At 50.5% G+C, this 26,719-nt stretch overlaps 1 protein-coding gene across 1 annotated transcript; it reads right to left on the bottom strand.

Annotated features, from left to right (window-relative positions):
- Positions 1-219: 219 nt before the first annotated feature.
- LOC144727436 (homeobox protein six1b-like) lies at positions 220-21,559 on the bottom strand. The gene is made up of 2 exons (XM_078606263.1): positions 20,994-21,559; positions 220-2,075 (listed from the first exon to the last, which is right to left on the bottom strand). Exons 1-2 carry the CDS (start codon positions 21,557-21,559, stop codon positions 1,559-1,561), a joined length of 1,083 nt encoding a protein of 360 aa, XP_078462389.1. The 3' UTR covers positions 220-1,558.
- Between the last annotated feature and the right edge of the window lie 5,160 nt (positions 21,560-26,719).

Genomic DNA, 26,719 nt, shown 5'->3' on the forward strand with positions numbered 1-26,719 from the left:
CCATGCCCAGAACCGGTTCAGATTTCACTCGTCACTGATGTGAGCCGAGGCTGGGGAATGGAGCTCGTGTAGTGCCCTAACCACTGCGCCACCGCTCCCCCACGATCTTCTCATAGTACACTGACGGATATTGAAAAGCGTTTGTTATTCCGATATTTTTGACAGGTAACAGGCGCGCGACTAATAATAAAAAAACAACCCATAACCGTGGATTCAAGATTATTGGTTTCAAGATTATTATTTTATTTTATATCCGAGGTGCAAATTTGCCGAGATAGCTAAGCAAGTTATTATCCAACTTAGAATAAAAAAAAATATCAATAAGGATTTCTTTAACCTAAATAATGTCCGCGCGCGTGCATCGTGATGTGATAATACGCAGTCACAAACACAATAACAACAGCAACAACAACAACAGCGATAACGATTAAGCGTTTGGCAGTATCGTTTCGATGCATGGCACAGGCGTAAACACACAGGCCGGGGCTGACCTGACCGCCGCAACGCGTTCACGCAACTTGAACAACCTTCGCTTCCACCCGATTCTGGTTTGCCTCGACCACCCCCACCCACCCACCCTTACGTCGCTGACAGCCTCGTCCGTACATGCTTTCTCGTTTTACGTCGCCTTTCAGCCTCCACCACCACCACCACCACCGCCACCTTACCCCGTAAATCGCTTTGATTTACCCGTTTGGATATTCAGGAACGCATCCCCGACGTTAACCGGGGAACTGCTGTCACCACAGTTTTCTGCGCCGTATACATTACACGGAGCGGGCCTCGTAGGGAGTGTACGAGCGGGAGGGGCACCGAGAATATACAACGGGAGGGCACCAAGAGACAAAGACAAAGATGCTCCGTGTAGCCTTGACAGACTGCTTGGGCAAGTGCTGTTAGCGAGTAGCACCTATGAAGGCCGGCACTGTGGCACACGAGGGGGGTTTGGGGGGGGGGGTGGGGGGGGGTGGCCAGCACCACGCCCAGCCGCCTTTGTTTCCCCAATACCGATGCACCTGGTGCTCGTCTAAGGCTGAGTCGATCTAGGAGAGGCCCAGCACCGGTTCAGATAATCGCCATTGGTTCGTTGGTAGAGACGTGAGCGGGAATCGAATTCGGGTGCTATTGGGTCGCTTCCCATAGCCAACCGTGGGTGGAAAGAGAGACACACAAGACAAAGATTCCCCATATAGAGCTAACATATTTTGTGGCAAGTGCTGTTCGTCAGCACCTATAAAGGCCGGAACGGCTACACGAGAGAGAGAGAGAGAGAAACACACAAACATAGAGGTACAAACACGAACAATGACCACCACCACCACCTTCTGTCTGGTGAGCCGCCACGTGCTCGTTTCACGATTGCCGTGATGTCGAAAAGCGGCATATCCCGAGTCTAGCAAATCCGACAAAGCGATCCCACGTACAGACTCGATTACTGAGCGAACAGATGAAAGACGAGAGAGAGAAAGACGTAGAGACCTCATCAGAGTGCGCACACACACAGACACACATTTAAAAGAGTACATTTATACAATACTGTTGACCCAGCCTCAATCAATTAAGAGCCGATGTTAACAATGCCAGACGACATTGGACTTAACAGAGAGTCTTGTAAACCGTGGTGCAAATGCTGCTGCTGATGGTGCTGCTGCTGCTGTTGATGGTGGTGGTGATGATTGTGCTGCTGCTGCTGCTGCTGATGATGATGGTGGTGGTGGTGCTGGTGGTGCTGCTGCTGCTGCTGCTGGTGGTGATGGTGGTGCTGGTGAAGGACATCGGCGCCGCTCAGCAGAACCGCCGCCGTCGCCGGAGACGCCGCGGCCCCCAGCCCGCTCAGTCCCGGGAAGGGGATTGAACCGGGGCCCGCGGCCGCGTGGTGAGACGAGCCCGAGGAAACGTGCGCGCGGTCCGGGGTGCCCACCGGGCTCTTGTCCTCGTCTGAGCTGGCCAGGAGGTGCTTGCTACCGTTGAGAGACGGGGACGTGAGTTGGTTCTGCTGGGAGCCGCCGCCACCGCCGCCGCCGCCACCGCCGCCACCTCCGCCCGTGTTGGAGTTGGCGTTTTCGTTGTTTTCTCTGCGGAAATTCACGCGCTGGGGGTGATTAATCAATCCCACGTTTAGTTCGGCGAAGGGAGTGTCTGTGGCGTGAGAACGGCGATGGGGGGGGGGGGGTGCGTCTTTAGCCGAAGGAGCGACGTTAAAGACCTCGTTCGCCGTTTGGCGTTGCCTCTCAATTTGGAGAACAGGTGGCCAGACCTGTCGAAAGGAGGTCGCTTTTCTGCCACATACAAACTGGTCAATGTGCGAGACTGGTGACGGAATCGCAGTCAATGGGAGCAAATACTGAATAAAAAAATTGAAGTTTCTTTTTTTAACCAGGTAAGGCCCACCGAACTATTTCGTCTTAGCGGCCAAAAACTACGAACGCATTGTTCATTTTAAACGAGGATGGAAAATCCGGAGGACCAAGGATAAAAAATCCACGCGACCACGGGGAGAGAGAGACACGCAAACTCAAAATCGACAGCAGGTGTCAGGATTGGGATCGAGCTCACGACCTCCTGTGTACCAGGCGAGGTACGTAACATCTCACCACAGTGACGCCCTATATCTGACATTGGGGTCCAGACAGACCGCCATCACCAATGAATAAACTCGAACCAATGGAACAGGGATTGAACGAGCTAATTTAAATAGAAATGTTTTTTTTTATGATGCAATAAATATGGGTCTATAAAAACGAGTTCATGTGCCTATATCGGGTTTGAAACGGACAGTCCGGGTGTTGGCATCTGTGGTTGGGTGGCAGGAATTGATTTGTACCCGAGATCTGGTATCGTGTTGAAATGTATCCCAGTAACACTGCACGGCTATGATAGTCCCATTGCTGACGGAGACATCAGTCCGGGTTGGATCCACAGTGGGGAAAAAGTGACGACACTAATCGAGCACGGTGCTTATATAACTCTGCAAAGAGGGCATCCGCAATCTCTAATAGCTCAGTCCACTCATCACACTTTATCCAGCGGTTTAGGCGGTAAGGTGTGCTTCATTCCAGAATCTGCCATACATAGACAAATATCCCCCGTATAGCCTTAACATACTGTTGGGGCAAGTGCTGTTAGTGGGTAGCACCTATAAAGGTGGGCACGGCGCACTGGGGGTGGGTGGCCAGCACCACGCCCATTCGCCTTTGTCTCCCCAGTGACGATGATTTTAAACACCGCACCAGGTATTCATTTGAGGCTGAGTCGACCTAGGGGAAGAGGCCCAGGACCGGTTCAGATGATCGTCACTGGTGTTGGCCGTGAGCGTGCAAGCCGCTACACTAACACTCCAAACACACACACATATATATACACACACACACATATATATACACACACATACAAATCTCTCCGTCTCGGCCGGCTTTTTATCAGCTCTAGCGTCAAGCCCTTCAAAATAATAAGCCAAACAAACGGGCGTTTAACACGTTTATAGGTGCGACCAATATCATCCATAATAGAGGTTTTTGGGTGAGATCGCGTAAATGTATAAATGTGTCGTTAAAACCCGCCGCCACCCGACACAGCCAACTAGTAAGGGTTTGTCACGTAAACGGAACGTGGCCAATTCGTCACTAGTACAGCCCTAACCGGTGTGATGGAGAGCCAAGGCACAACAGCAAGAGTAATAGGGTTATAATATTGTCTTCCTCTGTTGTTGTTCCCAATTACAGAGCCATTCAGCAGGCGAATTACTCGGTTCGCTGATGATGGGGATGCCGACGTGCAATGACAAAGTTCCCCCGTGTAGCCTGCGCAGGCTGTTTGGAGCAAGTGCTGTTAGCGAGTAGCATCGATTAAGGTCCGCACACACCCACACCGTCCCATAAACATATAACAAAACAAGGATCCCATACATACATACACGCACACTCACGTAAACACATCATAGCCCATACTCACATATACATATCTTAATCACAGGCACACGTGACACCCTCACAAAGACACACAAAGACAAAGATCCCCCGTATAGCCTTTAAACAGACGCTTGGGGGAAAGTGCTCTGAGGACCGGCACTCGATGTGGTGAGTGGCCAGCACCACACCAGGCCGCTTTTGTCTCCCCCTCCAGCGCTGATGTTTAACAAACCGCAACAACTACTCATTTAGGGCCGAGTCGACCTAGGGGGAAGAGGCCCATGCCCCGTCCAGACATTCGCCCGCGAGCGGGACTCGAATTGGGGGTCGCCGGGTTCGTAGCTCTTGCCTCTGGCCGCCAACGCAGGCGCGCTCACAGCCCTCCTCGCCTTGCTGTGTGGCCGGGGAAACAGCTTCCCCTCTACACCACCACCACTACCACCACTACCACCACCACCCTCCCATCACCCCTGCACGACCCCCCCCCCCCTTTACCCCCCCTCCCTACCACCGCACCCCCCTCCCCCCCCCCCCCGCAGACAGGAAACGGATCGGGATTCCGCAGAGCAAAGTTTAGGTCGGCGATGGCGGCGCTGCTGCTGCTGCTGCTGCCCCCTTGATTGATGGCTGACGAATGCGACTCCCGGTCTCGTCAGGGTATTATTGGCAATGGCCCGGGGTCGCTCGGGGGGGAATGGGGGGGGGGCGAGGAGGGGTCCCAGTAGGGGTCCGCGGTAGGGGGGGGGCACAGGGAGAGAGGGGGGGGGACCCAGAGGAGGGGTTCCAAGTAGGTGATGGGGGGTTTCCCGTGGGGGCACACACAAAGAGGAACCCCTGGGAACGTTTGGTCAGGGGACCAGACCCGCTCGGGGGTATATAGAAAGGGGTACCCCGAATAAGGGTTCCTGTAGGGCTCCGGTCGGACACGGGGATGAACCCCGTGAGCGTCGGGAGGAGGTCGCGAGAGTTGTTGGCAAGGGTTGCTGGATCACGTAAAGATTGGTAAAGTTCCCAAACGCGCTGATCGAGGGGTTGCGTGATGATCAGGGGGTGGCAGTAGAGCAAGAGGGTTTGAGGCCCCATCTGGCGTGGATCGCAGCGTCATCACGTTCCCGTGAGCCTCCCTAAGGTGTCCTCCGTGTTCTTGGCTTACCAGCGACACGAATCGAAATCCTCTTTTTAAATTTTAATAAAAGGAACTTGCCAAACATGTCAGCGTAGCAGAACGCCTCCTTGACGAGCCTTGAGAATCGGTGAGATTCTACCCGGATAGATACACAGTATGATGATGATGATGGTTATTACTACAGCATTATTCTTACACATGCACTCAGTGGTAGATAGAAGAGTATGGATTCCTGCAGTCACGAAAGCTTCAAATCTAAATCGCACAGTGACCGCGTTAACGCAAGAACGTTATCCTGGGCATACCAGCACTGCACGTGTGGTGCCGTAGCGGTTAGCGCACTGCGCTGCGAACCCGGCGACCCGAGTTCGATTCCCGCTAACGGCCAATACCGGTGACGATTATCTGGACCGGTTGTGGGCCTCCCCCTAGGTCGACTCAGCCTCAAATGAGTACCCGGTGCGGTGTGTAAACGTCGGGCGACAACATCGGCCGGGCGTGGTGCGGCTGGCCACCCACACCCTCGTGTGCATGTTCCAGCCTTCATAAGTGCTCGCGAACAGCACTTGCCCCAATAGTCTCGTAAGGCTATACGGGTGATCTTTGCCTTTGTGTGCGTGGAGAGTGGTGCTGGCCACCCACCCCCTCGTGTGCCGTGCCGGCCTTCATAGGTGCTCGCGAACAGCACTTGCCCCAACAGTCTGTTAAAGGCTACACGGGGGATCCTTGTCTTTGCCTGCTTGTCTCTGCGTGGGCAGTATTTGGATGTGTGCGTGTGTACGTGTCTATATATTGCACACTGGTCAGGGTGTGTAATACAATACCGCGACACGTGTACGCGTGTAAATACACGCGCGCACACTCTGCTCGTGAATAATTTACGGGGTATAAAGACGATATTGTAGGCTGTATAAATAAATTAAAACTACATAAATACCGTACGACTGTTCAATGTAAATGACATATGATACGTTGACCTCAACCCCCCCCCCCCAAAAATCGACTTGTAAACGCAATTGTGCAGGAGCCAGTTTTCAATACACTGCTGGATGAATGCCTTCCGCAGGCCTTCCTGTCGATCGCGGGGTTTACTCGAAACATACTTCACCACGCTGGTCAGCTCAGGGTATTGGGGAACAAACCCAGCGCCGGTTCAAGGTGTCACTCGCCACCCACGAGTGCAGTGACGGGTAAATTTAACTCGGGACGCCGGGTTTGATAGCGCAGTGCGCCAACCAATGCGCCACCGCTCCCCCGTGCACATGCGGCTATAACCGTTGCACGTACAAATGGCATCAGATGCATTCCAACAAACGTGGCATCAGATAAATGCACGGAGTAATGTAAGGTGTGTTTGTAACTGTGCGTATGTCTATGCAAAGACAAAGATTCCACCGTTCCGTATAGCCTTATGCAACTGTTGGGGGCAAGTGTTGTTTACCAGCGCCTATGAAGGCCGACAGGGCACAACGAGTTGCCGTGCTGATGTTTACATAAAGCATAACCGATACTAAATTAAGGCTGAGTCGACCTAGGGGAGGCCTCTGGACCGGTTCAAATATTCGCCACTGATCGTGAGCGCGGAAATCGATCTCGGTTCGCCGAATTCGTAGCGCAGTGCGCTAACTACTGCGCCACCGCTCCGAACACACACACACGCATTGGCATACGTATATATAAAATATATAAAGACACATACTCATGGGTATTGTTCCCCTAATGAAGACGAAAGCCATGCATCTATTAACTTGTACATAGACTTTAAACATTGCCCACCCTTAAAGCAAACACTCATTTCGCAATTTTTTTATTATTATAATTGGGCCAACATGAACATTTGTATGAATTCAACTTATATTCATGTAAATGCATGATTTTGGTTTTTATTAAGTAACGTGACACTCAGAAAATAAGAAACGTAAGTCGTCGTTGGATTTAAAATGTTGAGTTTTAAAAAATGCCCCCGAGTTTTCATGGTCCACACCTCCCGACTGCGGTGCAACATTCGTCACGCTCGCGCGGGCGCTCACGCGCACAAAGACAAAGGTTCCCCGTGTAGCCCTGCAGAGATTGTTGGGGCAAGTGCTGCACAAATACTCTACATATATGCTCTTTCTGCATTGAAAATGTCGCACTCGTTACACACAAAGCGCTTGCCGCAAATGAACCACAACACCTCCCTGATCTCGTCAGGGAGCATAAACCACCAGCACGCGAACTCGGGTCATCATCCTCGCAGCAGCAGAAACTTTTGTGTGGCTATCGAACCAAGGCGGCGGTCACCGCATCGCGCGCTTTCAGATGCGCTTCTGCGGCCGTCTGGAACGCTCTCTTCCTTCCGTTATTAGGAAGCCATTGGACGCGATGTGCACTTTTAAATCTCGATTGAAAACTCATTATTTTATAATGATCATTTTGTGTTTAGTGTTCTTGTCCTTCCCCCGCACCTCCGATGAGTATGGTTTGCTACGTACGGTGCGAAAGAAGTTCAACATACATACATATACTCTACATACACACACGAAATAAATATAGAATACGTACGTTTACTGGAATATGCATCAATCTATGCTTACGCATATGTATGTCTAAGACCCGCGTGGAGCCTTTAACAGATTGTTGGAGAAAGTGCTGATGTTACTCATATATACATACACACAGTATATGAAACTACAGTATATCGCACCTAGCAAGTTTAAACATCCTTCCTTAATACTCAGATTTAAGTTTGCTAATAGAATCATTACTCGAACAATGTCGAGTACTCTTGAAATATATATTATTTGATTATTATTTCGCTCGTTTATCAAGAAAAGCCTCGCCGAGTCTCATGACGCTGTTTGCAGGAGGGTCCTGTCGCCTGTAATCACAAGCCAGTCTTTTTCTGGGATTGAATTTGTCAAATTTGAACCATGACGTCAGCACACAATGGGCAACTCTTGAGTGGCTGTGGGCTCGGTGGTGAGTGGTGGTGAGTTTCTGGGGGCTCGGTGGTGAGTGGTGGTGAGTTTCTGGAAGGCTCGGTGGTGAGTGGTGGTGAGTTACAGGGGGTTCGGTGGTGAGTGGTGGTGAGTTTCTGGAAGGCTCGGTGGTGAGTGGTGGTGAGTTTCTGGGGGCTCGGTGGTGAGTGGTGGTGAGTTTCTGGAAGGTTCGGTGGTGAGTGGTGGTGAGTTACAGGGGGTTCGGTGGTGAGTGGTGGTGAGTATCTGGGGATTCGGTGGTGAGTGGTGGTGAGTTTCTGGGGGCTCGGTGGTGAGTGGTGGTGAGTTTCTGGAAGGCTCGGTGGTGAGTGGTGGTGAGTTTCTGGGGGCTCGGTGGTGAGTGGTGGTGAGTTTCTGGAAGGCTCGGTGGTGAGTGGTGGTGAGTTACAGGGGGTTCGGTGGTGAGTGGTGGTGAGTATCTGGGGATTCGGTGGTGAGTGGTGGTGAGTTTCTGGGGGCTCGGTGGTGAGCGGTGGTGAGTTTCTGGGGGCTCGGTGGTGAGTGGTGGTGAGTTACAGGTTATTCGGTGGTGAGTGGTGGTGAGTTACAGGGGGCTCGGTGGTGAGTGGTGGTGAGTATCTGGGGATTTGGTGGTGAGTGGTGGTGAGTTTCTGGGAGGCTCGGTGGTGAGCGGTGGTGAGTTTCTGGGAGGCTCGGTGGTGAGCGGTGGTGAGGAGCGAGGTTCGGTGGTGAGTGGTGGTGAGTTTCTGGGGATTCGGTGGTGAGTGGTGGTGAGTTTCTGGGGATTCGGTGGTGAGTGGTGGTGAGTTTCTGGGGATTCGGTGGCGAGTGGTGGTGAGTACCAGCGAGGTTCGATGGTGAGTGGTGGTGAGTATCTGGGGATTCGGTGGTGAGTGGTGGTGAGTTTCTGGGAGGCTCGGTGGTGAGTGGTGGTGAGTTTCTGGGGATTTGGTGGTGAGTGGTGGTGAGTACCAGCGAGGTTCGATGGTGAGTGGTGGTGAGTATCTGGGGATTCGGTGGTGAGTGGTGGTGAGTTTCTGGGAGGCTCGGTGGTGAGCGGTGGTGAGGAGCTGCTGGTGGCTGGCTGGCAGTGGCCCTGTCCGCTTGTCCACTAATTTTAGGCGACTCTGTGTGCGCGCTGCCACCTCTGGGTGTCAGTGACCGCGGCAACTTCACGACTCCGCGAAACGAAATCTCCCACCCCCACCACCACCTCCTCCCCCCACCTAATTAGACGAGCTGGGGGTGGGTGGAGGGTGGGGGCGAACTGTGTGAACCTCGTGTGGAGGTGCGCGGTGTGGTGGGTCACGGTGATCAGGGGGAGGAAGGGTACTGACGCCGCTGCTCGTATTGATGTGTGATGATGGTTTATTGCGCGTTGGTAGCGGTGGTGATGGTGGTGTTGATTTGTGATGGTGGTTGATTGTGCGTTGGTAGCGGTGGGGATGGTGGTATTGATTTGTGATGATGGTTTATTGCGCGTTGGTAGCGGTGGTGATGGTGGTGTTGATTTGTGATGGTGGTTGATTGTGCGTTGGTAGCGGTGGTGATGGTGGTGTTGATTTGTGATGGTGGTTGATTGTGCGTTGGTAGCGGTGGTGATGGTGGCATTGATCTGTGATGATGGTTTATTGCGTGTTGGTAGCGGTGGTGATGGTGGTATTGATTTGTGATGATGGTTTATTGCGCGTTGGTAGCGGTGGTGATGGTGGTGTTGATTTGTGATGGTGGTTGATTGTGCGTTGGTAGCGGTGGTGATGGTGGTATTGATCTGTGATGATGGTTTATTGCGTGTTGGTAGCGGTGGTGATGGTGGTGTTGATGTGTGATGATGGTTTATTGCGCGTTGGTAGCGGTGGGGATGGTGGTGTTGATTTGTGATGGTGGTTGATTGTGCGTTGGTAGCGGTGGTGATGGTGGTGTTGATTTGTGATGGTGGTTGATTGTGCGTTGGTAGCGGTAGTGATGGTGGCATTGATCTGTGATGATGGTTTATTGCGTGTTGGTAGCGGTGGTGATGGTGGTATTGATTTGTGATGATGGTTTATTGTGCGTTGGTAGCGGTGATGATGGTGGAATTGATTTGTGATGATGTTTGATTGTGTGTTGGTAGCGGTGGTGATGGTGGTATTGATTTGTGATGATGTTTGATTGTGTGTTGGTAGCGGTGGTGATGGTGGTATTGATTTGTGATGATGGTTTATTGTGCGTTGGTAGCGGTGGTATTGATTTGTGATGATGGTTTATTGCGTGTTGGTAGCGGTGGTGATGGTGGCACTCGCGGGGAGCGGTCGCGTCGTGGTCGGCGACCCGAGTTCGATTCCCGTTCAGGGTCACCAACATCAATGAAGACTACATGAACCGGGTGTGGGCCTCCCCTAGGCCGACTCAGCCCTCAATTGAGTACCTAGTGCGATGTGTGAAAAGCATCGCCACTAAGCAGGCAAAATCGACCGGGACGTGATCTTAGCCAACCACTCATTCACTCGTGTGCCATGCGGGCCTTCGTAGGTGCTCGCTGTTTAGCACTTGCCCAAAAAGTATGTTCAGGTCATAGGTGGAGAGGGGGGATGATTGTTGTTTGTAGGTGATGGTGGGATTGGTAGTTTCCGATTAGCACGGTAGGCTACGCACGGTGCGAACGAAGTTCAACACACGTACGTTTGATGGTTGCGTTGGAGGTGGTGTCGGTTTATGGGAGTCGTTCTGGTGGAGAAGCGGGTTGTGGGCAAGGGTTCAAGACACCGTTGTTAGCCGTCGCTGGGGATCGAACGCAGGTGGCCGGGTTCACATGGCAGCGAGTTAAGCACATCGCCCACCCCCACCCCCTCCCGTTCGGATAATTATCACGAGCCCTGCTGTTGATCTCCTCCACGCTTCGTCCTTCATCCGTCGCCGTGCGCGGGGAGTTGATAGCCATCTCGAACCCACACGGACGGCACTTGACCCTCCCACCACCACCAACGTGCCCGGCCACCACACCACCTCCCAGTGGCGTAGCGGTGGCTCGCACGGGCCCTGGTTGCAGGCAACTCAATGGGGCTCGTTGTCTTTGTGGCCCGAGGGACGTGACCCCCCCACCCACCCACCCACCCTCCCCTTGTGCAGTTGCACCGCCTACACACATTTGAGAGCTACGCCATGCGGCACTGCCTCGCTCATCATCGCTTTAGCCAGTGCGGTACGAGCAAAGCTGCGCAAGTCATGGGCTTAAACATCGACTTTGAAATTGATTAATCGATGGACCCTAACTAAACTCAACTGCCTGCCATTGCCCGAAACGTCGCCAACTTATTTACTTATTTACCTCTCTCTTTTTAAATGCCACAGTGTCACTGACGACCGCGTGGAGTTCGCTTTGATTATAACGATCATCGAGGGAGTTGTGTTGAGACGGGGATTGTTCACGGCTCGGATGAATCGTCGCATCGCGTGATCTCGAGGGACGGCAACGCCCCGGTGGGGAGGCCTTCATTCAGCAGGGGATCGATCATGGTCAGCGGTAGATTACGCGCAGCGCATTCTGCGTTGCTGCGGACGAGTCGAAACGACGACCGCGAATGGACGTCGCGCACCCTCCACATGATCTCACCCTCCGCATCAATTTGCAGCACTCCCATCTACACAGTGCCATCGTCACGAACCACACGGACCCGACACCGGCCCCCCAGAGATTTGCTTGAACTGAACCAAAGCTGCTAAAATTATGCACTCGCAGAAGGCCGGGGTGTACCAATCTTCACATCCTTGTTTAGAGACAGATACGTGAAGCAGGAGGAGGAGGAGGAGGAGAGACGAGGCCCTGTCGCCTGCGTATTCGTGTCGCGAGGATGACGTACGTCGAACTTCTTTCGCACCGTACGCAGCCAACCCCGTACTAATCGGGAGTCACGAGCCGTGAGTTATATGTGTGGAGAGACGGGGGCCACCAACGGACGCGCCGAGGAGACAGCCAGCGATGGGAGGAGTCGGTAATGCATCTCGTGACTCACACCGGACACGCTGTCATAATTATAGCTTCACAAGGCAAAGACAAAGATACCCAGTATAGCCTTAACTGGAGTTTTAGGGCAAGTGCTGTTAGCGAGTAGCAACCCTATGAAGGCCCGGAGCAGCACGTGTCTCACCTAGTAGCGATGGTTAGCACACCGCAGCAGGTACTCACTTGAGGCTGAGTCGACCTAGGGGGGGGGAGGCCCGGGACCGGTTCAGATAATTGTCACCAGCGCGCTAACCGCTGCACTACCGCTCCCCGCACACTCACACACACACAGACGCACATTCACATCGTGACGCACTCTGTGTACTCACTCGAAGCAAGGCAGGCGTGCAACTCGGATCGGGAAATTCCTCCTCGTTACTCGTGGGAGTTACTCAACACATTCATCAAAAACTGTCTTGACATAAAAAATAATAATGGACGTTTCAGGCAACGGTCCTTCCTCTGATTTCCTGAATTTTGGCTTGTGACTTCTGTATTAGCATTTGCATTGGACATCTGTGAGAAATAGCTTCATAGCTCAACCGATTCCTCCAGTATAAAGACATATTCTGATTTGCAGTGAATCTGCATGCATCCTAAAGGTGATTTGGTGTGCCTTGGGCAATGCACGTTTATATAAGTTGAACTTCTTTCGCGTCGCACAACCGCGCTAATCGGAGGCGCGGATGTGTCGGAGCGACCCGGGGTTTCGAGAATCGTGGGTTGTCAATGCTCGATACGTCTTGTCGTGGTTGTAGGTAATCGGATGGCGACTTGACAACCTCCGAGAATCATTCGCGCGGCGGTGGCGAAGCCTCGTCGCAAACGCCACCAGCAGCATAATCTCTTGGTCGCTTTGCGTTTGCGAAGTTATTTTTTGATCTTTTTCGAATTTTTTTTTCATCTCTCTCTCTCTCTAAAATTTGGATGACAAACTAAATTTTAAAAAATCACTCCCCCCCCCCCAAACACGCACAGTTCGTCATTTGAATTTCCATTTATCACATCTGGAGGCCAGGAGCTTCCGTTTGGATATAAGTCCAATATATTTCGATAATGCGTGAATGCAGATGGTCGGGCTACGTAGCATACAGACGGGCACTGCATTGCGCGCTGTCAAATGCGCTTCTGCGGCCGTCTGGAACGCGCTCTTCCTTCCGATATTCGGAAGCCACTGAAGCTATGCACTTTTAAATAATTTAGATTGAAAAGTAATTTCTTTAAAACTGCTTTTTGTGTTTAGTTTGTTGTCCAGCACCCGCACCTCACGTACGGTACGAAAGAAGTTCAATATACATACAGTATCTACGATCCTCGACTGAATGTATAAATGTACATACAGTATATAAATTGCTTGCGGAGGGAACTCTAGATCATTTACAACGCTGGTCAAACGAGCTGAGTTCATATCTGTTCGCTGCCCTTTAGCCGATGGTAGAATGTACACGTTCCTATGGCGGGGACGAGTCTACCCCTCACAACATTTCGCTATTGGCGTTCCACAACGTGGTACGTGCTTTATCGACCCGTTAAAGAGATGATGAGCTGGGTCGACCCCTCGGCGGGATGCTCTTTGATTGTGCGCTGAGACACGTGGCGGGGTTCTGGTGGTGTTCCGGTGGGCGAGACGAGCAACGGAATGTCAGCCAAAGGAGGGTGGGGGCGCGGGGGGGGGGGGTGCGGGGGGGGGGGACACGCCTGAGAGTAATAATGGCACGGCGGAGATGGAGCGATGAAAACAGGAGCCGCATGGATTGTTGCATCCCTCGAAAAACCGCGCGGGATTGCGACGACGCATGAGGGGGCGGGGGGAGGCGGGGGGTAGTGGGCTCACGACTGATGATGGAGACGATATCACGGTCGTGATTAATCGCCCGCTTTTTATCGGCTTCCCCGTCACACTCAATGAGAAAGCAATTCCTCGCCGGGTCTTTGATGATGATGGTGGTGGTGATGGGGCATCGTGATTGCGAGTTACTTGTGTTCGTCTCGAGACGTGAACGCTTCGTCGAGGTTTAGACTGACCCGGCCTCACGACTTTAACAAATCATCGCCGTTCGCAATGTAATTCCCGTTGTAGATTATTCGGAGAAGGAACGGGGGGGGGGGGGAGAGGGGGGGCATCCACATTCCATGATGTGTTTTTTGTAGGAATTTTCCGGTTATATAAGCGCAGACTCCACTATGTCTGTGCCAAATTTCAGCTTTCTAGCCCTTTTCAAAAACCGGATCTACTTATTGTATGCAACGCTCAGTGCCGATCCGTCTGTACGTATTATATGTGTCCAGCCCTTCGAGAACATCAAAGCAAATCACGTCACTCACTCATTCGCTCACGGCCGTATTTTCTAAGAGTGAATAACAATTACAAATACACGGGTCCAGTGGAATGTACTCGACTGCCTCTGCACTCGCAGTCGATAATACAATCGGCGTGTGTATCGATACATTGATATTGTTAAATGTTCGGGTGGAGCGGTGGCGTAATGGTTAGCGCACTGGAATTCAACTCCAGCGAAGTCAAAGTGCGATTCCTGGCCACGGCCACCACCATGAGTGGCGAATGTTAGAACCCGTTCTGGGCCTCGTCTTCCCGAGATCATCTCAGCACTAAATGCATGCCGCCTGGTGCGGCGTCTAAGCATCAGCAGCGGGGATACAAAGGCGGCCCAGCGTGGTGCTATGGCCAAACCCCTTCCCTCGTGCGCAGTACCGGGGTCTTCATCGGTGCTCGCTGTGCGTGTGGTGTTCGCTCAAAGCGCCTATTCCCCCACATCTTCTTGGTTCTTTCGGTAAAGTCACGTAGAAGGGAAGTAATAAAATAATAAAAATGATAAAAATAAAACATAATAAAATAATTCTCACGACGTTTCGGCCACAACAATTCTCACGACGTTTCGTCGGGGAGACAGCGTCTGACGCTGTCTCCCCGACAGACCTGGTCTTCACCTGAGGACGGCTGCTTGTGTTGTGGCCGAAACGTCGTGAGAATTATTTTATTCTGTTTTATTTTTTATTATTTTATTACTTCCCTTCTACGTGACTTTACCGAAAGAACCAAGAAGATGAATCCCTGCAGTCACGAAAGCTTTAAATCGAAATTTATATTCCCCTACAGTGTGGTAAAGGCTACACGGGGGATCGTAGTCTATGATGGTGAACGTGTACTGAGCACGTTGTAAGCAGGGCCATTGTAATGTTTATGTGTGTATGTTGAACTTCTTTCGCACCGTACGTTAGCCAACCGTGCTAATCGGAGGTGCAGGAGAAGGACAATAAACTAAATACAAAAAAGCAGTTTGAAAGAAATCAGTTTTCAATCTCGATTTAAAAGAGTCAAGCTCCCAGTGGATTCCTAACATCTGGTAGAAGAGCGTTCCAGACGGCCGCAGAAGCGCATCCGAAAGTGCGCGATGCAGTGAGCGTCTTTGTTCAATGGCCAGCCAAAAGCCGTGGCTGCTGCTGCGAGGATAATCGGCGTTCGTGTGATGGTACATGTTCCTTGACGAGATCAGCGAGGTGATTGTGGTTTTTGTGTACGAATGTGACTTTTCGGTTTCCGCGCAGAGGCAGGACCGGTGATTATACCATCATCAGAATATGTATTAATACCGGAGGAATCCGATGAGCTACAAAGGCCCTTTTCACAGCTGTTCAGTAGACATTGCACACGTACATCACATTGGATAGAGACCCGCATGACTCAAAAGAACGAAGATATGTCATGTCATATGGGGAAGAGCCATTGTCCGAAACGTCGCCTATTATATTTATTATTATTTTGGAGACACTGTTATTGACGAATGTGTTGAGATTTGTGTTGCTGTTAGTTGTACTTGTGCATATCTGCCAAAGCAGCAGCATCATCATCAGATATCATTTGTTTAACAAAGATGCACACTAGTTTGATGAACTATATATTACGTATAATAAATGAGTCGAGCCTGTATGAAACATGTCATATTCATCAAGGGCATTAGAAGGGGGGTTAGGCAAAGGAGAACACGCCTCCACCGAGGTTATTCACTGCGACATTTCGAGATATTTTCTCAAAATTTAATTGTAAATAAACTGGTTTCCCCTCGCTTTACGCGGTAGTCGTAGTAGTGGTAGTAGATGCGTTCCAAAATTTAAAAGGTGAAACCGCGCAGCGTGGACCGCACGCACGGTCACCCAACCCACAATGCACCGCGCGCGGAGACAGCTGCCTTGCCGAGTAGCGCACACAGTACACACACAGTACACACAGTACACACTACACACACAGTACACACAGTACACACATTACACAAACACAGTACACACACATTACACAATACACACACAGTACACACACAGTACACACAGTACACACACAGTACACACACAGTACACACACAGTACACACAGTACACACACACAGTGCACACACACAGTACACACAGTGTACACACAGTACACACACAGTACACACAGTACACACACACAGTACACACACACAGTACACACACAGTACACACACAGTACACACAGTACACACACAGTACACACAGTACACACACAGTATACACACATTACACACAGTATACACACACAGTATACACACACAGTACACAGTGCACGCACAGTACACACACACAGTACACACACAGTACACACACTACACACACACACAGTACACACACAGTACACACACAGTACACACACAGTAGACACACAGTACACACTACACACAGTATACACAGTACACACTACACGCACAGTATACACAGTACACACACAGTACACACACACAGTACACACAGTACACACACAGTACACACACACAGTATACACAGTACACACACAGTATACACAGTACACACTACACGCACAGTATACACAGTACGCACACACTACACACACAGTACACACAGTGTACACACAGAATACACAGTATACACAGGACACACACAGGACACAGTACACACACACACAGTACACACACAGTACACACACAGTACACACAGTACACACACAGTACACACAGTATACATAGTACACACCATATACACACTACACACACACTACACACACAGTACACATACACCACAAACGATGTTGTCCCACGTCCGACGGCATCACCGCATATGAGTGAATTAAAACCGCATATAGCGAATTTTGAGTAGAAATAGGTTCGTCACATCTACACGAAATCGCACAAACCGAACCCGCATAAAGCGAGGGAAGCCTGTGCAAGTGTTAAGCTTGCCCGTAGAAACATATTACTAATAAATCTCAGATGTACACATATAGCACATCACACGTTTACATATGTACATTACACACGCGTGTATTGACGGGCATGTAACGTATGCAACGTATTACGCAGTTTCAACCCTCGGTTAATCCACTGTCGGATGAATGCCTCCCCCATTCTCTGTTGGTCACGGGAAGGTTTTTGCTTATTTTAATCATACTTCACCACGCTGGTCAACACAAGTTGGTGAAGAAAGCGTGCCCAGGACCGGTTCAGGTATCAGTCGCCACTGATGATAGCCGCGGCCGGGAATCGAACGCAGGGAATTGGGGTTCATGGAATTGCTGCACGGGTGCCGCACCGCCGATTAAGCACGGTCGGTTACGTACGGTGCGAAAAAAGTTGAACACGCGTACATACATACATGTGTAGCCGATACATATACGCGTGTGTACACATATCGCTATAGGAAAAATTAGACGCACGCTTAGAATAAAAGTTCATATTGCTACTGGTATACTTATACACACGCTTATACGATATAATAATGATGCACTCACGTTAATGTATACATTGTGTATTGTAAACATATATTATATACGATTCACGGTTGTTTATGATCGTGTATCATGTATAGCATAATATAATGTATAATGAATACAATGATTTTAGTATGACTGGTGTATTCACTCGCATAGCAGTACGTGTCTGCTGCTGTTATGATTAACACGGTTGGCTACGTACGGTGCGAAAGAAGTTCAACATACATATATAATTGTAACGAGATAACATTAATCTCAAAGCATATAAAAACATATATCGGTATAATCTATACATATGTAGCTTGGTTAAATTCGCAGTACGCACACACACACAACACACACCACTGCCTTTCTATGTATACGTGTGTGTGTATGTGTGTATGTATGTGTGTGTATGTGTGTGTATGTATGTGTGTGTATGTATGTGTGTGTATGTGTGTGTGTATGTGTGTGTGTGTATGTGTGTGTATGTGTGTGTGTGTATGTGTGTATGTATGTGTATATGTGTGTGTATGTATGTGTGTGTAGATGTGTGTATGTATGTGTGTATGTGTGTGTATATGTGTGTGTATATGTGTGTATGTATACGTGTGTGTATATGTATATGTGTGTGTATGTGTGTGTGTGTATGTGTGTGTGTATGTGTGTGTATGTGTGTATGTATGTGTGTGTATGTGTGTATGTATGTATGTGTATATGTGTGTGTATATGTGTGTATGTATGTGTGTGTATGTGTGTGTATATGTGTGTGTATGTGTGTATGTGTGTGTATATGTGTGTATGTATGTGTGTGTATGTATATGTGTGTATGTATGTGTGTGTATGTGTGTGTATATGTGTGTGTATGTGTGTGTGTGTATGTGTGTATGTATGTGTATATGTGTGTATGTATGTGTATGTATGTGTGTGTATGTGTGTGTATGTATGTGTATATGTGTGTGTATATGTGTGTGTGTATGTGTGTGTATGTATGTGTATATGTGTGTGTATGTGTGTATATGTGTGTGTGTATGTGTGTATGTGTGTGTATATGTGTGTATGTATGTGTATGTATGTGTGTGTATGTGTGTATGTGTGTGTATATGTGTGTATGTATGTGTGTGTATGTGTGTGTATATGTGTGTATACGTGTGCATGTATACGTGTGTGTATATGTGTGTATATGTGTGTGTGTATGTGTATCTGTGTGTATGTGTATATGTGTGTGTATGTATGTGTGTGTAGATGTGTGTATGTATGTGTGTGTGTATATGTATGTGTGTGTAGATGTGTGTATGTATGTGTGTATGTATGTGTGTATGTGTGTGTGTATGTGTGTGTATATGTGTGTGTATATATGTGTGTGTAGATTATCCGGAGCGGTGGTGTAGCGGTTAGCGCGCTGCGCTACGAACCTGGCGACCCGGGTTTGATGCCCGCTCACGGCCAACACCAGTGACGATTATCTGAACCGGTCCTGGACCTTCCCTCGGTCGACTCAGCCTCAAATGAGTACCTGGTGCGGTGTGTAAACATCGCCACTGGGGAGACAAAGGCGGTCGGGCGTGGTGCTGGCCACCCACCCCCTCGTTTACCGTTCGTAGGTGCTCGCTAACAGCACTTGCCCCTACAGTCTGTTAAGGCTATACGGGGGGATCTTTGTAGATTATCCTGGCCTCGCCACGCGCTGTATTTTGCACGCAGCTAACTAGGTTATTGCTAAACCGAGCTCCTTCAATCATCCACGTGTAGAGCCAGGCTGCGTTTCATTGACGAGCACATTGTGCGTTGTGTGTGTTCTTCACAAAGACAGATTACGCAGAGACACACACGCACAAGTATAGACACAATTAGACACACGGAGACCCAACGTATAGCCTTAACATGCTATTGCGCTTAATGTGTTCGCGTGCACATTAACATTAACACACGCACGTAACTTCGATGCATTAAAATATATATTTGTATTCATTCGCTAGGTATATTAAAACGTGTTGTTGTCATTTTTTTAAGCTAGATTATATCCGCCACGTGCCTTTTGGCTGTCGTGAAGGAATACACGAAATCGATTCTAATTGAGAAGAGTCAGCATCTGCGAAGCGATTCACGTTTCCATTCGTGTGGAATTCACGCCGCTGCGTTGCGATGCTATTTTCAGTTTGTCTCTTTAAATGTTTTTAAATTGACAATAATCAACCAGGTAATTTAATCTTCAAGTCAACTTGAGAATTATACGTATATTTGACACTATTCGGTTATGTGTGTGCGAGCAGACGTTGTTACATGACTTGGACAAACCAACGGATGGACACACACACAGTCACGCAGACACACAACGCTTATATGTAAACACACGCACATGAATACAAACACACACACAGACACCCAGACATACACATGAATATAGACACAATCAGATATGCACACGCAAAGACAAGGACCCCCCCCCCCCCGTGTAGCCTGTAACAGACTGTTGGCGCAAGTGCTGTTAGCGAGCACCTATGAAGGCCGGAACGGCACACGAGGGGGTGTGTGGCCAGCACCACGCCCGGCCGCCGAGTGGCAATGTTTTTTCACACCGCACCAGGTACTCATTTGAGGCTGAGTCGACCAAGGGGAGGACAAGGAGCGGTTCAGATAATCGTCACCGGTGTTGGCCGTGAGCAGGAATCGAGCTCGAGTCTCCGGGTTCGTAGCGCACTACCGCTCCTCCACACATCGGCAATGTCAAGTTTCAATACTGTGTTCAACTACCACCGAGGCATGGATTCTTGAATTCGTCCGTGCGGAATTTCGAGCGTCGTTGCCACCGGCAAATCCGTGGTGCCGTTCTACACGAAGCCAAGCAGCCCAATACTTAAATTGGCCAATCTGTTCAACGCAGGATTCCCTGGAAAGAATGTCATGAGACTCTGCGAGGCTTTCCCGTATGACGGGCATTATTATTGTGGTTTCTACCACCACCGCAACCACCACCACCACTGTCATTACCATCACCAATGCCATTGTCATCACCACCGCCACTACTGCCAACGTCGTCACCACCACTGTCATCATTATATCACCACCACCTGCACCATCACTGTCATTGTCACCAACACCACCACCACCACAACTGTCATAGCCAACACCACCACGACTGTGACTACCAACCACCACAACTATTATCATTATCATCCACCACTGTGACCACCAGCACCACCACCAGCTATCACCATCACCCACTACTTTGACGCACCGCCACTGCGACTAGCACCACCACCACCACCGTGACCACCGTGACCACCCGCCCTCACCCGTATCGCTCCTTGGCCTCCGCGGCGCGGTCGCGCTGTCGCCGGTTCTTGAACCAGTTGCTGACCTGCGTCGTGGTCAACCCCGTCGCCTCGGCCAACTCGCGCTTCTCGCGCGGGGACGGGTACGGGTTGTGCGTGTACCACTCGCGCAGGATGCTCCGCGACTTCTCCTTGAAGCAGTAGCTCGTCTCCTCGCCGTCCCAGATGGTCCTCGGCAGCGGGAACTTGCGCCGCACCCGGTACTTGCCCACGGCGCCCAGGGGCCTCCCGCGCAGCTTCTCCGCCTCCATGTAGTGCGCCTTGAGCCACAGCTGCTGCAGCTTGGGGTGGTTGTGCGGCGAGAACTGGTGGCTCTCCAGCGTCTTGTAGAGTTCGCGGAAGTTGCTCCGGTGGAAGGCCACCACGGCCTTCGCCTTGAGCACGCTCTCGTTCTTGTGCAGGTGCTCGCACGCGGGCAGCGACCACAGGAAGCGGCCCAGGCGTTCGATGTTGCCTCCCTGCTGCAGCACCTCGCACACGCACGCCACCTGCTCCTGCGTGAAGCCGAACGTGGGCAGCATGGACATGCTGTGTGCGCCCGCCCGCGCGCGCGCTGTCGTCTGCACGTGCGCGCGCGCGTTGTTCGCGAGCGCGGGGACGGTGTCGGCGGCTCACTCTGGCGAGCAGCACCTGCCCCTCGACGCAGAGCGTGTGTTGAGCTGTGCGGGGCCGGAGGGTGGAGCGCGGGTGGGGTTGGTGCTTGGGGTGCTCCGGCGTTCCTCCTCCGTCTGTGCGCGGTGCTCACTAAACCGCACCGTACTCGCTCACCAAATCGACAAGCCTGCGTGGCCTCTGCGGGGGGAACCCTTCGCGCGTGTGGGGCAGTGAGACGACGCGAATTCAAAGTTTGCGCAACGCTGAGCGGAGGGAGACCACTCCTCGGGTCTCGCGCGAGCAGCTCCTGAACGAACTCCGCTCACTCAACCTCGCTGCGCAATATTCGCGGTTTATACGCCGAAGTGGAAACCGCCTCTCTCCTCCTCCTCCTACCACCACCAGCACCACCTACCCACTCACACTCCCACCCACCCGGCTACCCACGCCACCCATGCACCTCCCCCCCTTTGCTGCTGTAGCTAACAGTCCGTCCGTCAACACCAAACACTGCACCCCCCCCTTTCCTCCCCTGCATCATCCCAGCCGTAACTCCACACTAACAACCTCCTCCTCCTCCATCTTCCCGGCTCCTCCCCGTCTCTCACGCGTCGGACTCTCTCTCTCTCTCTCCCTCACTCTCATACTCCGTCACTCCCTCTCCCCCTTCCTCGCTCCATCACTCACCACCCCTCGATATCCTCTCCCCCCCATTCCTCTCTCCCTTCCACACTCTGTCACTCCCTCCCTCCTTCCTCCTCCCTCCCTCTCTCCCACTCTCATCCGTCAATCATCTCCTCCCCCCCCCCCGTCTCCTCCCTCTCTCTCTTCCCCATCCGTTCCTCTCACCCATCCACACTCGCTCTCTCCTGCCCCTCTCCCACCCACCCACACTCGCTCTCTCCTGCCCCTCTCCCACCCATCCACACTCGCTCTCTCCTGCCCCTCTCCCACCCACCCACACTCGCTCTCTCCTGCCCCTCTCCCACCCACCCACACTCGCTCTCTCCTGCCCCTCTCCCACCCACCCACACTCGCTCTCTCCTGCCCCTCTCCCACCCACCCACACTCGCTCTCTCCTGCCCCTCTCCCACCCATCCACACTCGCTCTCTCCTGCCCCTCTCCCACCCATCCACACTCGCTCTCTCCTGCCCCTCTCCCACCCACCCACACTCGCTCTCTCCTGCCCCTCTCCCACCCACCCACACTCGCTCTCTCGTGCCCCCCACCCCGCCCCCCCCACCCTGCGCCCTCACCCCACAGGAGGGAGTGAGACCGTGGGCCGCTCCAAAGACTTCGATGCGCGGCGTTCCTCGGGGTACAGCAGCAGCAGCGGACACAGCAGACACAGCGCACGCGTTTCGGTGCGTTGCTGTTGCTGCTGTTGTTGTTGGTGGTGGTTGCCTTGCTACTGCTGGGTGATGGTTGTGGCATCGTAGGTGTTGCTGGTGGCTTTTGTGGTTGTCTTGTTCAGAGCCAGAATTGTAAGTGGTGGTGGTGGTGCTGTTCATTTGATGGTGGTGATGATGGTATTAATGTTGGTGGTGCTATCATTGTTACGCCCAGTTGCTGCTGTTGTTGATGATGGTGGTGGTGTTGGTAGTGAGTGCTCGTGGTGGTGCATGTGTTGTTGATAGTGGTATTGTATGTGTGGGTGTTGGTGTACTGTATGTAGGTGGTATGTAAGGTGCTCGCTAAAAGCACTTGCCCCAACAGTCGTTCGAGGCTATACGGGGGGGGGGGGGGTCTTTGTCTTTGTGTGTTGGTGGTGTTACTGCTGCTGCAGGGGAAATGGTATTGGTTATAGTGTAGTTTATTGTAGGTATTGTTGTGTATTGTAGTGTATTGTTGTGTATTGTAATGTATTGTATGTATTGTTGATATTGTAGGTGTTAGTGGTGATGGTGGCGGAGACGTTTGTATTGGTGGTGGCGCTGTTGGTGGTTGAGTTTAAAGTTTTGGTGGTGCGACTATAAATATGTTGTTGCTATTGGCGGTCGCGCTTACGTTGATTAGTGGTGTTGCTGTTGGTGGTTAGGCTGTAGGTGATGTGGGTGTTGTTGGTGATATTGTAAGTGCCGGTGGTGTCGTTACTGCTGGTAGGTTTCGAGAGTATTGTTCGTGTCGTGTAATTTTGGCTTTGTATCGAACACGCGATTGTCACGTGTCGTTTGTAAACTGCAGATTAACTTAATATCTCATTGGAACCTCATTTGCCAGTAAAAAATATGATAATTGTTTTTTTACCCTTCTATCTGGGAAAAAAACTGACACCTTTTTTTACTAGGAGTCATGTTGGCATAGACCACAATACCTGCAGTCATAATGCAAACAAAAACATAACTCTGATAACGTGCACTGTCAACATCAAGGACTGTGCACATTATCAGAGTTATGTTTTTGTTTGCATTATGACTGCAGGTATTGTGGTCTATGCAAACATGACTCCTTGTAAAAAAGGTGTCAGTTTTGTTGCCAGATAGAAGGGTAAAAAAACAATTATCAACTTAATATCTGATTTGGCAAATGTACTGGACGGTGCCTCATCCGGCAGTGGATTGACCGTACCGCTGCACTTTCCTCCGGGTGGCTAGCACTCCTGCCTCAAACGTCAGACAAGCAAGCGGCATCTGTGTGTCGGGCCGCACCCTGCTGATGAGACACGAAACGTGGAAACCTGCACCGAGACATCTGCTTCAGACAACAGCCCCCAGAGAACAGTTGCCCCGGAGGGTTCATAGGCCGATGGACTTGCAGAGTCGTTTAATTAAAATTTATATCATTCGACAATCTGCCACTCTGCCACGCGAAGAGCAGGACAGCTGTCACGAGCAAGCTCTGCTCACAATCCTCATGTACTCCGCGAGCACTAAAAGTTTTCAGCTTTTTAAAAAAATGTAATAATACAATACTCAGATAATATGTACTGTGAGGTTTTTTACAAAAAATATTCCCTTAAGATTTTAAGAATATTCTGGCGACAGAATGACAGTCACATTGATAGGAGCACAAATTAAAAAGTTCGAGCAATTTTAAAGGAGTCGTGTTCCTGTAATTCGCTACTTCCATCTCTTCGGTGTCGCGATCTATGATTAAATGTCTTCCTAAATTCCTATTCTTCCACCGTATCAACGTAATTCAATGTTTATTTGTTACACGGGAAATCCCGTGTAGCCAGTTACCCAGCTAGAATCGGTGGCAACGGCCTGCAGCAGCCGCTAACAACAATAACAACAACAGAGGTACTGTTGGGGGTGGTGAGGAGCCTAGCCAGCAGCCAGCCAGTAAACTCGAGGCACAGATGAATGTTGATTGTATAATACAGAGACAGACTCGTACGTGTTCATTATTATGATGTAATATTTGTGTACATGCCAGTATAGAGTGTTTGTTGTTCGATTCTTTGTTGTTATTTGCGTGCTTTAACAGAGATAAAAAAAAAGGGTTTATACAGAACAGAGCCGTGTCTCGGGTACGGTGAATCGGGTCGACCGCCCCGGGCCCCCACGCTTTGGGGGACGTCGCAGCGTCGGATGTAATACTTCCAGTTTATTTTGAAAGCGTAGGGGGCAGGAGGGAGGAGGTGACACAGTGGAATTTCTCCCCGGGCTCCGCACCCTCCTGTGAACGGGCCTGAAAATACATACCGTATAGCAACGATGATCATAACACCATGTTCTATCAACCGTTAGATGAAGACCAATCTCTCCCCCCCCCCCTCCATGCGTCGTTTTTGTCGCTCAATGCCTGGCGATGTGTGTGTGTGTGACATACACATGATCTGTGTGTGACATACACATGATCTGTGTGTGACATACACATGATCTGTGTGTGACATACACATGCCGCGTGTGTGACATACACATGATCTGTGTGTGACATACACATGATCTGTGTGTGACATACACATGATCTGTGTGTGACATACACATGCCGCGTGAGTGACATACACATGATCTGTGTGTGACATACACATGCCGCGTGTGTGACATACACATGCTGCGTGTGTGACATACACATGATCTGTGTGTGACATACACATGCCGCGTGTGTGACATACACATGCCGCGTGTGTGACATACACATGATATGTGTGTGACATACACATGATCTGTGTGTGACATACACATGCCGCGTGTGTGACATACACATGCCGCGTGTGTGACATACACATGATCTGTGTGTGATATACACATGACATCTCGCTTGCTGGCACCAGCTGGTCTCGCTGTTCCGTCTCCGCGGTGGTCGCCCCCTCGCGGGTGCCTTGGGCACTGCCGTGGCGAGATGTTGACTGCCTCGCCTGGTGCACAGGAGGTCGTCGGTTCCGTCCCCAAGTCCGACGCCTGCTGCTGCTGCTGTATATTTGGAGTGCGCGTGTCTCTCTCTCTCTCTCTCGCCCGTGGTCGCGTGGATTTTTCTCTGGGTCTTGTCTCTTGAATTTTCCTCGCTTGATACAGTAAATTTAGCTGTGACGGTCCCATCTGATGACGGAGACTTGTGTTGCCTCCGAAACGTCGTGATTTATTATTTTATTTCTATTATTATTTCTATTATTTTTATTATTTTTTACCTACGTCACTTTACCGAAAAAACCTAAGAGTATGAATCCTTGCAGTCACGAAAGCTTCAAATCTAGAATATTCCGGTTATTTTGCCTTCACCTTTGTAAAAAAAAAAATTAACACGCGTTTAGAGTATTTTGGCTGCTATATACATTTTTGCACGATGACAAGGCGCTTTGTTGACCTCTCATTTGTGGCCACTTCTGAAAATTATAAAAAATAGTTCTGAAAATATCTACAGAGCTCAGTGGGCCTTACCTGGATATTTTTTTTTTAGTATTTAAAATAATAGTTTAGTTTAGTTTTTCCGTCGTTTGACTGCCATTCCGTGACCAGTCTCGCTCATTGGTCATCTGCCCCACTGAGCGATGTGTCCTGCCACGAGCGCGCAACTGCGGAGTGCCTGACCGGCCTATGCTCTCTCATCCGCGGGCTCCTCCCTCCTACCTCGGAATCAGAATCTTTATTTATCGTGGAGAAATCCGATGAGCTATGAAGCTTTTTTTCCCCACACACGTGTCCAGTAG

Source organism: Lampetra planeri, chromosome 25, assembly GCF_965212315.1.
Source record: "Lampetra planeri chromosome 25, kcLamPlan1.2.h2, whole genome shotgun sequence".
Lineage (NCBI taxonomy): Eukaryota > Metazoa > Chordata > Hyperoartia > Petromyzontiformes > Petromyzontidae > Lampetra > Lampetra planeri.